The sequence below is a fragment of the Pholis gunnellus genome (assembly GCF_910591455.1).
Source record: "Pholis gunnellus genome assembly, chromosome: 1".
NCBI classification, from domain to species: domain Eukaryota; kingdom Metazoa; phylum Chordata; class Actinopteri; order Perciformes; family Pholidae; genus Pholis; species Pholis gunnellus.
In genome coordinates, this window is record NC_136528.1 from 5,919,271 (window position 1) to 5,934,977 (window position 15,707).

The window sequence follows — 15,707 nt, forward strand, 5'->3', positions numbered from 1 at the left end:
ACGGCAGCAAAAGGAAAAGCTATTCCTAAACCTAACTAAGTAGTTTTGTTGCCTAAACCTAAATGAGTTTCCTGTGAAGTTTATTTTTAAAACACCGTATGCATATGACGAGCAGAAATTGACACGTGTTGCTGGACTTTCGAAGGAAAAAACGTACGAAAAATGAGGAGTAACTTTTTCATAAGCTATCATATGAACTCTTTGAGGATACGTTGATACTGTTGGTGACGGAAAGTTTTTGATTGAATTAAAATAAAATTGTAGTAATCTTTAAAGCTGCAGTGCGTAGGATCTGGCACTATCAAGCAGTGAGGTTGCTGATTGCAAAACAACTGAAACTTCTCCCGTGTGCCGAGCGTGTAAGACAACTACGATGGTCGGTGCGAAAACGTGAAAACGTGAACGTCTCCATCTACAGCCAGTGTTTGGTTTGTCCCTTCTGGGCTACCGTAGCCTTGAAGAGGACCCACTCTGTATGTTGATATAAACGGCTCATTCTAAGCTCACAAAAACAACGATTCTTATTTTCAGGTGATTTTACACCAAAGAAAACATACATATTAATATTATATTCTATTTCTGCCAATAGATCTCCCTAAATGCCTCACAATGCTGAGTTCCACATCTCAGCTGCCCTTACAGAGAAAAGCATGCTGGTTTATGTACTGCAATATTCCACCAGATGTAGAAGGACATCCTGGTATTTGTTGGCATAATGATGTAGCATGCCCTACATCATTTTTGGCGTACTAAATAGTCTGCTCGTATTGGTATTGGAACGCACAGACTGTTCCTTCAAAATAATGGCTGCCACTTGTCTATGCTCCTTTGCATAAATTATGAATCTGTGTCTGTGAATCTATGAGAAAACAGTGGAAGTTTATATTGGAACTACTGGATCGCTGTGTACAAATGATTGGGATAAAATCTCTCCAGGTGACGGTTTGATCTTTTCTTTTCTCCGGCTCTGTGTTTTGGTGTTGTCTGTGCGTTGCAGATTTTTTCGGTGATCTCTGGCTGTGTGTTTGCCGCCTGAAGCAGCTCCATCAGCATCAATGATCAATGCGGCGGCCTACCTGCCCTCCCTGGGAAGCGGTGTCCCATTTCTGCTGCTTTATCCTGCTGCTCCCGCTGCTGGGACAGAGAGAACAAGGACAGGTTTGTTCCTGCTTTTAACCCCCCCCCGACACCACAAACCCACCACCAACCAAACCACCAGGACCCCCCCCCCCCCCCCCCAACTACCAATCAATCAAACACTGCCTATTCCACGATATACTGACAAAGGGCCACCTGAATCAGAATTACAACTAAGGCTGCAACGGGTCAATGTAATAATCAGTGGATCCATAAAATGACTAAATAATAGTGAAAAATGTCCCTCACAATACAAAGATCACATATTTAAGATGATATTTTCACTCTAACAGTCACAAAAACAATATTCAATATTTTAGAAATAACTAATACAAATAAAAAAAATTTAAATCCTGAGAAAACAGCAAATATTCACATTTGAGAAGAATTAATTATTCGATGTATTATGTAAAAAATATTTATACTTGTTATAAATAAATGTATATATAGATATTTATGTAAAAAAAAGTATTAATTCATTAATCGACCAATCCTTTCATCTCTTGTTACAACACAAATATGCTTTAGATATTATTATTATAAATTATAAGATATGGGAATAAACAGATACTACTTAATGTAAGATTATATATATATATAAAGAAAACATATAAACATATTAAGAAAACATATATGTAATTCAAATAACATCAAACCGAAATAACACATTTGAAATAAAAACTTACTTATTAAACTGCTTCCCGTCAGAAAGGTTCACTCTGTCAACACCCCAGGACAGATGCGCTGAAATCAACAACAACTGAGACAGTCAATGTGAATCAAACTAAACTGAAGTAAATCCAGATCAACACAAGTGAGAAGAGTTTCATTTCATCCAGAAACTCTAGAAAGCAACAAATGGAGGATTTAGGTTTTAGGAGTTTGATTCTGCACAAATAGACCGGAGCGGGACTCACCTTGATAAATGAGGATAAAACACAAAGATAATAAGTGGAAAGGCCGTCTCCGGCCTCGTCTTAAACAGGGATCCATTCGTGTCTCGCGGATCCGCATGTCAGTGGGGTCTGGACAGCATCACCTGGTGAAGACCCTCCGGCTGGACTCCCGCTGCGCCCTGCGCTGCTCCATCCGGATCATCCGCGAGCGGCCCCACCGCGCGCCTCAAGACCACGCCGCACCTGCTCATTAGCATAAGATATGCGCGTGGTGGGCGGAGGGTTTGCGTCGGTGCTCTGACCTGCTGACTGCACAACACCGCACCGGAAACTAAAAGGTGACATCAATGTGATTCAAACACAAGTAACCCAGATGTTGTGTGTCGGTTATGACTCTAAAGGAAACCTTTATTAAAACATTATGTTGTCTAAAGGACCTGACGCAGACAGGTGTGACTGTGAGAACAGTGCCCCTCTGTGGTCCACAGGCAGCCACGTGGAGGGGACGGAAGTCATCGTGCTGAATAATAAATGAGCTCAATAAATAAAGTGAAAACCTTTCTCCTGCAGAAACATCTGGTTCAGAGGTTTGCTGGTTGGACTGAAACTGGAGATGTGTTCTTATACTCAATGCATCTGTAAATATGTCTGTTCTTCTACTTGTATGAAGACTAATACACTCACACTGCACCTTTCATTTACCTGATCCATCACTACAAACTCAGTGTTATAGGTGTAAAGCAGAGAGGCTCACAAGTCTTATTGTTTAAAGTCTGATCTCTTCAAAATAAATATACAATGAGAGCTTTCCTTTATAGTTAAAAACTGTAAAGGATACAGACTCAACGTTACTGTTAAAGGTGTTAATGTTAAATGATACATGATACAATGTTAAAGACAGAGAGAGAAAGACAGAGAGAGAGAGAGAGAGGAGGGAGATAAATAAATACTCGAGCATTAGATGCACAGATCATCAGTATCGACCTCAGACTGTTTTATAAGTGGACGTAGTCGTTGGTTGGGTACTGATATTTTGAAGACTCACGAGTTTTGTCCGTCGCCATCTTTGTTTTTTGCAACCCGTGAACAGGAAGTGACCATATTAGGACTGAGTGACGTAGAGACGTCGTATCCGTCTCTGGTAGCGACCTGTCAATCACCGCGTAGCCCCGCCCTAAAGCATACCCTGCTTTATGGTCTGTTTGACTCTAAATGGACCATCATTTGCTAAATGAACATCATGCTGTCTTGAAGAAGACTTGAAACTAGAGATTGAGACCATAAACTCATGTTTACAATGTTTACTGAGGTAATAAATCAAGAGAGAAGTAGAGTCATTTTCTCATAGACTTCTATACAACCAGAGGAATCGGCCCCTGGTGGACACTAGAGAGAACGCAGGTTTAACACACTTCTTTACGGCTTCACTCGGTAGAACCGGAGGTTGCCGCCTGGTGTCGGCTGATATTCAGCGCGTTGACTGGGCCTAACAGTAGATTAGCTGACGTTGACTGGTGTTTCTGTCGTGTTTCAGACATTTTACGCCGCATTGCGACGGTTATTTGCCGATCTGAAACAAACAGTAGAGTGTTTGCTGTTAACATGTCAGCCGTGTGTTTTATGACTCGGCCTCTGTAGAAAGCTGTACTGTGATGTGTGAGTGCTGTTGTGTAGAAGCTGAAAAAGGCTTTTAAAAACGTATTGTTTTAAAGTCTTTTTCATTTGAAAGGTTGTTTCAGACATTTAGAAGACGGCTGAAGGACTTTAAAACAGTTTTCTTTTATGATGAAAATGTCTTTGTATTCCAGGCACAAAATGGGGAACAAACAACAACAACAACAAAAACAGCGGCAATCTGCCAAATTGTTATCTTTCAACATTGAATTGGTCCAGAATTTCACAATCGGCGCATCCTAAGCATGGAATAAAAACAACTACAGGAAGTCACGGTGACGTCATCTTTATGCCTCAAGAGCTCAAGTTAACAGATTAAACTAAATAAACACTCAGCTTCTGTAAATCTCATTTGAAATCAAAGGAAAGTTCTTTAAACAGACTAAAAGATATCTATCTACACACTGGGGATTGTAAAAATCATAAATATGTACACAAAGAAGATGGCCGTCAGAAAAAGATGGAATATGTACAGAATGACAAGAGCGCCGCCAAATGAATTACTTGTTTTAGAGCATCAGGAGACAAACATCGGACACTTTCAGCCACATGGGAAGATTTTGTGTTTTTATAATTGAACCTCATCATACAAAAAAAAAACATGAACCAAAATCATCACTTTTACTTTTGTGTTTTTAGATTTAACATGTTGAGAAACGTTTAAGTTTAAACAGCAGACGAACAGAAGGTTAACGCTGCTTCTGTGCTGTGTTCAGTGTGTGTGTGTGTGTGTTTAGTGCATGTATGTTCTCTGTGTGTCTGTGTGTGTGTACATGTGTGTTCAGTGTGTGTGTGTTTGTGTGTGAACTCGGCGGTCTTTGGATAGAGTCCTGCACACCGTGGCGTGCTGCTGCGTTATCTGGGCCGGTGGTTGGCCAGCAGGAAGTCCGTGTCCTTGCAGGTGAGGCAGAGTTTGAGGTTCCTCAGCGAGCCTCCGGCGGAGTAGAAGGCCCAGACGCCCATCAGGAACAAGATGACGTAGGTGGGAACCAGGCTGCCGACGTACTCGGGGTTCTGGAAGGTCTGCGTGAGAAGACGACAAACATACCGACATGAGTGGAGTCCGGCAGCTACAGAACCACACTAATGCCCCCTTTCCATATTCTTTTTTAGAGGTTTAAGTTGAAGTATTTCCTGTTTTTACAGACATTTCTGCACAGGCTACTCTAAGCCTGCGTGGGTAAAAATGGAGGAGGAGACTGGCAGCACCAGAGGAGTCGCCCCCTGGTGGGCACTAGAGAGAATGCAGCTTTAACACATGAAGCTTTGGCTTCACTCTTCAGAACCGGAGGTTTGCTGCCTGCTAGCAACCAGCAACCTCGTCACTTGACCTGCAACACTCACCAGACAGGAGACGAGGAGGTGGCTGAGGACGACAGTAGCCACCGCCCACCAGCGCCGATTCTCACAGCCGTCGAAGAAGACGATGCCCCAGAACATGTGGAGCAGGATGATGGCCATCGTCATGAAGGCTGAACACAGAGAGGAAAGTGAGACACGTTGCAGGATTGATTCCTCCTTTGTCTTTGACTTTCCTGTTGCTAACCCAGAGGAGATGGGTGGGAACAACTAGATAGCATGAATGAGTACATGGTGACATCAAGTCTCAGCTGTTGACTGCGTCGGTACCTGAGGAGAGGAAGTAGTGCTGAGAGTCTCCGTGGATCCCGATGGTCCCCGGACCCACAGAGTCCGCCAGGATGTTGACCACCGAGAACGCGCCGCTCATGAAGCCGAAGCCGAGGCCCGACACTGAGACCACAACAAGGACAACACAGGAGCTCTCTGTTATTTCATTGGTCCCGGACACGGTCGAGGCATCTTTGAGCCATTTTCAACAGCGAAATGACGATTTGTTTTTAAACACGAGCATTGATGCGTTTAGTCAAAGTACAGCTCTAACAAGTAGATTATATCTTAAGAAATGTTTAATTGTGCAGTTACTCTTTAAAAACTAAGTTTTATTCCGTGGAATGATGACTTTGCTTTAGATCTTTCCTCCCCGGTCCCATTCATCTAACACAGGCTTTCCATCACAAAATAAAATAAACCAGTAGTACTAATACTACTAATACTACTCCCATGACAAAGTCAACTAAATGAAAGTGTAAAATCGGTTTGGTGCACCTTGAATACTGGTTAAAATATATCACATTCTATTTAACCGTGCAGTTGAAGCTGGAATGCAAACATGAGACGTAATGAAGTTAAAAACAGACTAACTGTACCGTAGGCCAGCTGCCTTATGGAGATCGGCATGGTTTCCTCCTGACTGAGGGTGAGGAGGCCTTCATTGGCTTTCCTAAAAGAAAACACACACGCACGCACGCACACACACACACACACACACACACACACACACACACACACACACACACACACACACACACACACACACACACACACACACACACACACACACACACACACACACACACACACACACACACACACACACACACACACAGTTTTACTGAAATGTATGCAGTTTCCTGTTTTTTCTGACTATTTGATCAACAAAAATGTTATGTTTGAGTAAATGAATCCCAAATTAACAAAATCATTTTATTTCAACATTGAAAGGGGAGAGAGGCTTCAACTAACAATTAGATTTTCATTATTGATTAATCTACCGGTTATTTTCTGGACGTCTTTAATGATATTATTATAAGATATTAACTTTAGTATTATATAGAAACAGGAAATCTTAACATTTGAGTGGCTGAGAAATAGAACGTTAGCGGTTGTTTGACAAATTGCTCTCGAACACATCCGGAGAAGGTTTTAATTGCTGTTTTTATTCTCACTTCTGATCATTTAGGGCCCGGCAGACCTTACTCTGTCGCTGGCTAAAACCTCTACGCAGTTCAAGAAACCCTCACCAGCGCTTCAGCGTCTGCTGTAAACAACGACATGAATTAGAAATATATGTGTCGGCCAGAGGAAGACGATAAGAATGAAAACAGAGAATGACGAAAGGAGGGAAACCTTGAACACAAACTTCATGTTTAAATAACAAACTGAACATTTCAAACTCAAGAGTCTCTCTGTGTGCTTCAGGTGGTTGAGCTCTGAAGGGTTCATTTCAAAAATACTAAAAAATGAATCACATATTGAACGCGTTTTACTAACATTGATCATTTTAGAAAGAATGCTGTTCTTCACACAGCTGGTTTCCAGCGGTTTCTCTCCTGTATGAAACTCTTGCATTGACTTAAAGTCCAGATACGGTTACTTTAATTATAAAATACAGACTTTTTAAGAGATAAAAGGATTAGTTGTTAGTTACACAATTGAAGTTTGTTTGGATAAAAAATCATTTGGCCTCTAAAATATGAACATTTGCAGAGTTTCTGTTTTTGATGAGAATAAACTTTCATAAATCTTTCAGGTTTGGGCGGACAAACCGTTTTACATTTCTTTACACTTTATAGACCAAATAAATGAATTGATTAATCAAAAATATAATCATCAGATTGAGAGATATAACACCAATAACAGCTGATTATATGTGCACTGTGATAGATTACATCACTAAAACACAAAATGGTCAACAGGAACTATACGAGTACATGGAGTGTGTAGTAGAAGGTCTGAAAACATGCAGTGTGGTCCTTTACAGACGCACCAATACAGCAACACACTGTCCCTCAATACATTCATTTCACTGCAGGATGAGAGCGACATGATTAAACTCCAGCGGCCTCTAGTGGCTGCTGTTCCACATCATGAGCCACTACACTACTGTCCCGACAGCAGCAGAGAGATGTTAGAAAACAAAACTAAAACATGTTTTAATCTTTTAAATTGCTTTCGTTCGTTAAGTCGCAGTTTCATCGACTACATTGTGCATGAATTGTATCTGGATGCGTCTTTAACCTGTAACATGAGTTGTGTATGTTTATATGCTGTTCCTTATCGTTTTATCATCTATTTTGTTTATTTTGTAATTGCTTCTATCGTTTCTGTTTTTTTGCACGTAAAGTGTCTTTGAGTACCTTTTAAAGAGCTAAACAAATAAAACGTATGATTATTATCAGTTTGTTGATTTATTGTATTCTGTCTGCAAAATACACATTTTGAGCCCTTTATATAAAAAAGTCCATATTTCTGCAGACTTTTTCCTGGGTATTACCCACAATTCATAGCTCAATGACTTTGAATACAGAGTTATTCAAGAAAAGCCTGGAGGCCTGTAAACTAAATATGCCTCTTTGTTCACCTTACTTTTCTCATGTCTCAGCCTTCAGCTGGTAACCCCGTGTTTCATGTAAAATTGCTATGAATTGTGGGTAATTCCCTTAGGCGGAGTCTGCAGAAATGCGGACTTCCAGAAAGTGTTTAAAAAGGGCTCAAAATGTCTGCGAGAGAGAACCTCAACACTGGATGATTTGACAGGAGGCCAGAACTAAACCCTCACAGACTTTAGAAGAAGTGAGTCTGTGAGAACTTACTTGAGCAGCTTGTAGTAAGCGAAGCGGAAGGTTTCCTGCAGCAGGACGGACAGAACCACGCCGAAGATGAGGAGGCCTTTCTGCTGAGCGGCGCTGTCCTTGTTGCTGATCTGAACGGAGATGAACCAAACCAGAGAGGCCAGCAGCAGAGACACCAGCCAGAAGAACGCTCTGAGGGGGAAATAAACACGATTAGTTATATGAAGAAGAAGAAGTAAAGGTGTGACATGAATTAAATGATTCCTGAATGGATTCTGTATTTTGATTTCAGTCCAATAACTGTTATTTTATATACATTTTTTTGTCACAAATTGCTGTGAATGTTTCTACAGATACGCAGCCTTAGTCATACATACATACATACATACATACATACATACATACATACATACATACATACATATATATATATATATATATATATATATATACATATATATACACATATATATATATAGTTATGTTACTAGCTTTCACCTTATACCATATCTCATTTATCCCATACAACATCCTCCCCGATAGATACTATTAATCTACTATATAATATATAGTGTTTACATGTCACACTGATCATATTCTATACATTATTTATATTGCATGTCATTATATAATCACATTATATCATATAGTTAGTGTTCAGCTAACTAGCCGTTAGTTGGCTAGCTAGTCTTTGGTTGATAAGCTAGGATCCGATCACGTTTAGGCTCTAAAATGTAGATATTTAAGTTACCGTATCTGGTATTTTTTATTTGTATATATGTGTGTGCGAGAGTTTACAAACGGATTAGTGTTGACTTAATGTGTGACTAGTGAGGAACAACCTAACAAAAGATGTCCGAAATGGAAGCTAATAGTAGCAGCTAGCTAATATAGCGTTCTCGTTAGCTAGCAAACTATAGCTAGTTCTGAGTGTGTTTCTATCCACTATCACAATGACTATGATGACGATACGTTTACTTCTGATGAGTTAAGATTAAAATGTTCACCCGGCTATGAGGAAAATGACTCTGAGCGGCTCCCGTGCGATGGTAAACCAGAACAGAGCGATGGCCGGCCCGAAGGCGATGAAGGTGCAGCCGAAAAACACCGCTGCAGTCATTTTGGTCTCTTCGTTCTAGAAGGGGGCAAATCAGCGGCCAGCAGCGCGAGACCGGAAAGAAGCGCCGTGTCTCGCGGCTTACAGATATTTGTATTTAAAACGTTAGCAACCGTTAGCCTGCTGCTGCTGTTGTTGTTGATGGTTTATTTCTGGTTCATTCTACTTCCTCCAGCGTGTCACATGGTCTTCTCGTGACGTCACATGACCGAGTAGAAAAAAAACCGTCTTCTTCTTTAATTTAATGGCGGACTACAAACCAACGTTAAAGGTGTATACCGCCAGCTACTGTACCGCGCCGTGTAACAGCATGGCTTTATGACAGTTTATTCATCAAAGACAATAATATTTTCATGATTATAAATTATTATTATTGTTATATACTATTATAATTATTATAAAAAATATTGTTTAAAAAATCATGACTCTATAAAGAAGTTATATTCTGCTTACTTTTATACAATTACAATAATAATAATAAGGAAAAAAATTGCTTCTCCTTCTTCTTTTCCCTATTTTTAAGCTGTTAACAACCAGCTAATTAGCTGCCACATTCTGCATGTGAATTAGAGAAGGACCGATCCATCAATCCTGTTTGTCTGATAAAAGGTGGATAAACTATAAACTTCAGTCGCCCATAAGAGACTCGGATTGGAAAGCTCTGCAGAGGGAGGTGAAAACTGCCAAACGCCTCCCGATTCTCCCCTTCTTGCTATGGAGGCCGTCCAGCGAAAGCACCGTCTGTGAAGGGCCGCAGCATCATCAAGGACACTTCTCACGCCGGCCACAGACTGCTTGTCCTCCTCCCCTCTGGGAGGCGCTACAGTTCTCTACATAAACAACTGCTTCCACTCAACCAGGCGGCAACTTTGGGTCTGAAAAGTGAAGCCAATGCTCAAGTGCCTTTAACCTGCATTCTCTCCAATGGCCATCAGGGGGCGACTCCTCTGGTTGCAAAAAGAAGTGTTGTTGTAACCTTAGACTGTCTATAGGAAGTGGACGTCACCTATTGGTTTGTGGACTGATGTTATGAAGCCTCGAGTTCGGCGGTTTGTCATTGCTATCTTGGATTACGGCCGTCGCCATGTTTTTTTTTTTGCAGCCATTGAACGGAAATGACCATATTTGAACTGAGGAGGAGTGACGTAGAGACGCTGTATACGAGACCTGTCAATCACTGTGTAGCCCCGCCCTAAAGCATACCCTGTTTTATGGTCTGTTTGACTCTAAATGGACCATCATTTACTACATGAACATCATGCTGTATTGAAGAAGACTTGAAACTAGAGATTGAGACCATAAACTCATGTTTACAATGTTCACTGAGGTAATAAATCAAGAGAGAAGTAGAGTCATTTTCTCACATTACTGTGATCGACAGGTCTACCAGAGCTGTATACGGCATCTCTACGTCACTCCTCCTCAGTCCAAATATGGTCATTTCTGTTCAGAGGTCTATGAGAAACTGACTTTACTTCCCACTTGATTACCTCAGTAAACATTGTAACCTTGATTTACACATGTAGAACTCACTAGTGTTCTGGAGCACCCAACATCTATTTCACAATTTATCAAATTATTGCCATGAGACTAAAGCACCACACGATATATATTTATTCTATCAATAAAACATATTGCCAGCAACATACACTCACACAACACATTGAAATGGATGAAACCGGTTCACAGAAGAACACGCTGCTGTTTACGCCTCAGTCTCGAACATCTTCTTCCTGCCGTCCATCCCGGCCCTGTCTTCGATGCTCTTCCTCCAGTCGCCCGTCGGCTTCTCCTGCAAAGAAACACATGCAAAGAGAAGCAGACGGGTTCTATAAATGCTTTTATTTCATCCAAGTTTGATTTCAGAGATGAAACCACAGCAATCAGAGGATTCATTCAAACCAAAAATAAATGTAATTGTCGAATGTGAAATCTGAAAGCACCCACCTCGTCTTTCACCTCCTTCTTGACCTGCTTCAGGTTGGCCCTCAGGTCCATGGACACTTTGTGTTTGGAGCCCAACAGAGCGGCCAGCATGGCGTCCGCCGACATCCGCACCCTCTTCAGGGCCGGCTTCTTAAACTTCCCCTTCAGATCCAGAACCTTGAGCTTCAGGTCGTCGATCTGACGGAGAAGACTTAGTTACTCGGACCAATCGGTCTGTTTCAAGGAGATATGGTCTAAACTTGTGTTTTATTGTGCTTTGTTTCTGTCACACGATGAAAAAAACCCACTATTTGATTATGAGACGATAATTGACAGACAATTCAACGATCAAATGTAAAGGCCTACAGCCCCGGTTGGTATGTAAAGCCTGTCGATTTGTTAAACCAGTCGGCTGAAACTTTACACTGAAATAAAAATAATATTGGTGAAGAGGAGACAAATCTGCTGTCAGACTAAAGGAAAAAAACAAAAAATACATAAAAAATACACATTTATGTGTTTATTTTACTACTTTGTCTGTTTACGTCTTTAGATTTCTTCTAAATTCACCAACAGTTACCATTACATAATGCCTCATTTGCATATTTAAACAACATATTTCAGAAAACCTGTACTACAATAAATCATCTTAATGTGAGTGATGAAGTGGTGAAGTTTCATGGTGATATGAGTTCATGTTTTGACCCTATTCACCTGTAGAGTCTTCTAAACGTCTGTAATTGAACTAAACGTCTCTTTAAAGGATGTTTTCTCTGAATGAGTTTGTTCTCAGACTCTGATCCAGAAATCTGCAGCTCTTACATACACCAAACTTTACACGTTCATTCCTCTCTATGTTCTGAAGGTTAACTCAGAGGGGTTTGTTCACACAGCATTCACAGACTTATTTATACATTTAATTAATAAAAACATGGGAAAAAGGCAGTATTTTCTGATTTATGAAGTGATACAAAGAGAGTTCATAAATCTTTTCTGTGAAACCTTTGCCTCTAATATGTCAACAACATGAAAGAACCTTTTTTGAAGAATTTTTGAACCTGACTTTATCTAAAGTTCAGATTTATGTTCTACAAATATATGAAAATGTATCCATATTAAATAAGATCATTTCTCACATTTGCACATTGAAACGCAACATTTCAGAAAGCTTGTAATACAAAAAATAATTATTATCTTTACTGTACCAAACGATCTGTGGCAGGAAGTGAAACTGTGAAAACGACGTACCTCCTTGTTGGTCTTTGTCACTTTGGCCTCCATGTCGTATCGCTCCTCGTCCACCAAATCTATCTGCTTGTGAAGTTTACGGCACAAATCCTGATTTTTGTAGTCAGTCAGAAAAGAGAGAGAGAGAGGGAGAGAGAAAGAGGGAGAGAGAGAGAGGAAGATGAGCCTTCAGTAGAAACTGTGTACTCAGCTGGGGATCAAGTTTACTCAACATCTCAATTTTCTGTCACCTACCGTTTGTTTAATTATCTTTTGATACAAAACAGGAAACACACATTTGCTATTCCTTCACCTTGTTGTCATTTCCTCTCAGTCTGTCTGATTGGACCAACAAAATCAATGTAGCAAAACTTATATTACTGGAGAACTACTGTCATCTACGTCATCGCTGCTACTAGTACTACTGGTACTACTACTACTGCTACTGGTACTACTGCTACTGGTACTACTACTACTGCTACTGCTACTGGTAATGCTACTACGACTGCTAGGTACTGGTACTGCTAGGTATGGGTACTGCAATACTGCTACTGCTACAAAACATATCTTAAAAATTAGTTTTTTCTCCGATTCTGAGCCATAAATCTCCACTGTGGCTCCCCTTAAAAGAAGAGAGCCATGGAAAAGCCTAATTATTAATACAATAATAGAAGAGAAGAGAAAAAATGTGTCCAATAGAGTTGACTGCTCCATTGTTTCCCATTATCACATCTTTATTGGACATAAGTAGGGCATGAGAACAGCTGTGGGCTTTGTTATTTTAGCTTCAACAGTTAAGAGCTCTCATGGGATTCTTGTTTTGAGGCACCAGTGGCAAAGAAGGGAGCTGTTGTAAAAGGTAAACAAATAGTGTGTGTTCAAATGTGAGGGGAAAGAGCAGCGATGCATTAATCTCTACAAACATCGGCCATGTTTGTTTGTTTCTGGCCTCCATGAGCCTCCAGGGTGACGGAGGAGGAGGTTTACCTGGAGCTCATGCATGCATCCTGGGAGGAAGAAACTGGGGCAGTTCTCCTCCATGTGCTTGATCTTCTGCTGCTCTGCCTCCCGCGCCTCCTCGTCCAGCATCGCCTCACTGATCTGCAGCAGCAAGGTCTGAGGAGGAGCAGGAGGAAGAGGAGGAGGAGGAAGAGGAAGAGGAAGAGGAGGAGGAGGAGGAGGAGGAGGAGGAGGAGGCGGAGGAAGAGAGAGTTAGTTAGTTTGTCACAGAACAGAAATCCATTAATAACACTTGTTTTAACAAGCTCTTAACTTGTTTGTTTGTCATATTATATTGTCAAAATTAATATTTATGATTCTTAAACTATATCTTGAACTATCACATTGTGTTTATCGTCACCAAGCAGAATTCCTTGTATGTGCAAATGTACAATAAAGCGTTTCTGAAACGCTCATTGTCCCAGAAAATAAAAAGATTTGGGACAGAAAATTGTTTTTATTCTCGGACTGGATGATAACTCAATGTGATGATTTATCATCTTTCAATGGAATCATAACATCGAGACAACACTAACTCCTCAGAAGATCTGAATATTTTTGCACTTAAGTTCTTAATTAAATGAGAAAATACTGAGCTTTTCATTTGTCAAGTATTTAATTCACACAAATGTAATAAACCTATTCATTTATTACCAGAAAACATCTTGATATAAACCATTATGGAGAAATGAAATGACCTCTTTATCATTTAAAGGAAAAAGCATCTTTAACTCACATTTTGTTGCCTTGATGTAAAATATGAAATCTGACATTGTTAATCAACATTATAAAACTAATTTTAAAAGAAAATCTGATATTTTTTCTCATCAGTTTAAATACAATATTCAAAGGAAGACCTTTAATCTTTAAAGTCATGGAGCATGAATGTGCTCAGTTAGTGAAATAAACTTCACAGCTGCAACTTTTTCATCAACAGGTTAATTCTTCTCCTTCTTTTTAACGAGTCATAGTTTAATTAGTTCTTTTATTAGTCAGAACATTTTTAAACATGCAGAGTGTTTATCCTTTTTACCCGACACGTCTAGTTTAGGAATACAGACAGTTCTGTCCTTCATCAACGCATAAACTTATACCTTGAGCTGATTCCTCCGGCCCGACGACATCTTTTTCCTGGAGAGAAACAAAACAAATGATTACGAATTATTGATTCTGTGAGATTTCATATAAAGTCTCCTCAGTTCAGAGCAGGACTCACTCCGCCATCCTGACCGCGGCTGATTCCTGAGAGATGAATGGAAATACCACAGCTCTATCTCTCTTTATATGTGTGTGTGTGTGTGTGTGTGTGTGTGTGTGTGTGTGTGTGTGTGTGTGTGTGTGTGTGTGTGTGTGTGTGTGTGTGTGTGTGTGAGAGGTGGACCAGCAGCAGTTGTCGGTTGAACTCCAGACCGAGAGGTCGACGGCAGCAGCTGAGCCTGGAACAAACACTTCAGGCATCTTTCTTTTCTGGAAGCATCTTTAGACAATGAGGGAGCCTGATGACTGATATTTAGTTCAGTCTTTTAGGGTTAGTTTGATCTTAAGTTGTCCTGGTTAAAAGTATTATCTCCTAACAAGTAATGTGTGTGTGTGTGTGTGTGTGTGTGTGTGTGTGTGTGTGTGTGTGTGTGTGTGTGTGTGTGTGTGTGTGTATCACAGCCTGATGGAGCTCACATTCACCGTCCTGCTGCCGAAAATGTGGATTCATCCGCCGCTTAAAATAGTCCCCCAACAAATGGCTATTTCCTCCTGTTTCCTATAAATAAAAACTATAGTGACCAGCTGTTAGGAAATTACAGATACTTCAGGCAGTATAGACTGAACATAATTGTAGCTTAATAAGACAAATGTGTGACTTAAAGTCAAAGAAAATATAAAATACCTTCAAAATAAAATAACTAACTCTGACAGCACGATGGATGTTTGGCTGGTGGTGACCCAGAAGAATCCTCCCAACAGCTGGGAGCTCTAAACTGGGAGGATTTATTGCTGACTGGTTCCCCTTTTACTCAGCTGCTCAAACTGGGAGGACACACACACACACACACACACACACACACACACACACACACACACACACACACACGAATGCTCCTCCAGTATAGTTTTCTCAGCTTTTACGATAAACCACATTTCACATTTGTACCATCAAAACAAAAGTAAAGGAACTAAAACAATAAGAGCAACATAAGTCAAAGCTAAACCAAAACACAAATAAAATGGCCTTATTGTAAATGAATAAATGTGTATTTTTATCAGAAAAATATTATAGGGTGGAATTGTGAATCCAGAACAGTC

The 15,707-nt window shown here is 40.3% G+C and overlaps 3 protein-coding genes across 3 annotated transcripts in view; all 3 read right to left on the bottom strand.

Moving 5' to 3' along the window:
- The window catches only part of otog (otogelin), a gene marked incomplete at both ends in the record, with an annotated part of 54,243 nt that extends 52,008 nt beyond the window's left edge, over positions 1-2,235 (bottom strand). Inside the window, one exon of the mRNA XM_079160460.1 lies at positions 2,177-2,235. Within this exon, the coding sequence (XP_079016586.1) occupies positions 2,177-2,235 (59 nt within the window). The remainder of the gene's footprint in view (positions 1-2,176) is intronic.
- Positions 2,236-3,793: 1,558 nt separating this feature from the next.
- aph1b (APH1B gamma secretase subunit) lies at positions 3,794-9,438 on the bottom strand. Its single transcript, XM_079166025.1, has 6 exons — positions 9,148-9,438; positions 8,162-8,332; positions 5,936-6,009; positions 5,337-5,459; positions 5,052-5,179; positions 3,794-4,730 (listed from the first exon to the last, which is right to left on the bottom strand). Exons 1-6 carry the CDS (start codon positions 9,258-9,260, stop codon positions 4,563-4,565), a joined length of 777 nt encoding a protein of 258 aa, XP_079022151.1. The 5' UTR covers positions 9,261-9,438; the 3' UTR covers positions 3,794-4,562.
- Positions 9,439-10,901: 1,463 nt separating this feature from the next.
- Positions 10,902-14,534, bottom strand: LOC306697279 (troponin I, fast skeletal muscle-like). The gene is made up of 5 exons (XM_079161094.1): positions 14,504-14,534; positions 13,398-13,526; positions 12,432-12,521; positions 11,205-11,381; positions 10,902-11,049 (listed from the first exon to the last, which is right to left on the bottom strand). Exons 1-5 carry the CDS (start codon positions 14,531-14,533, stop codon positions 10,963-10,965), a joined length of 513 nt encoding a protein of 170 aa, XP_079017220.1. The 5' UTR covers position 14,534; the 3' UTR covers positions 10,902-10,962.
- Positions 14,535-15,707: the final 1,173 nt, after the last annotated feature.

Bases quoted from the DNA above. Each gene is read 5' to 3' on its own strand.
- LOC306697279 (XM_079161094.1), bottom strand. From the start codon at position 14,533: ATGTCGTCGGGCCGGAGGAATCAGCTCAAG. The intron at 12,522-13,397 runs GTAAACCTCCTC...TACAAAAATCAG, and splicing joins GATGCATGCATGAGCTCCAG to GATTTGTGCCGTAAACTTCA. The intron at 11,382-12,431 runs GTACGTCGTTTT...CTTCTCCGTCAG, and splicing joins TGACAAAGACCAACAAGGAG to ATCGACGACCTGAAGCTCAA.
- aph1b (XM_079166025.1), bottom strand. From the start codon at position 9,260: ATGACTGCAGCGGTGTTTTTCGGCTGCACCTTCATCGCCTTCGGGCCG. The intron at 8,333-9,147 runs GTGAACATTTTA...TTTCCCCCTCAG, and splicing joins GTCATTTTCCTCATAGCCGG to AGCGTTCTTCTGGCTGGTGT. The intron at 5,180-5,336 runs GTACCGACGCAG...CTCTGTGTTCAG, and splicing joins GCACTACTTCCTCTCCTCAG to CCTTCATGACGATGGCCATC.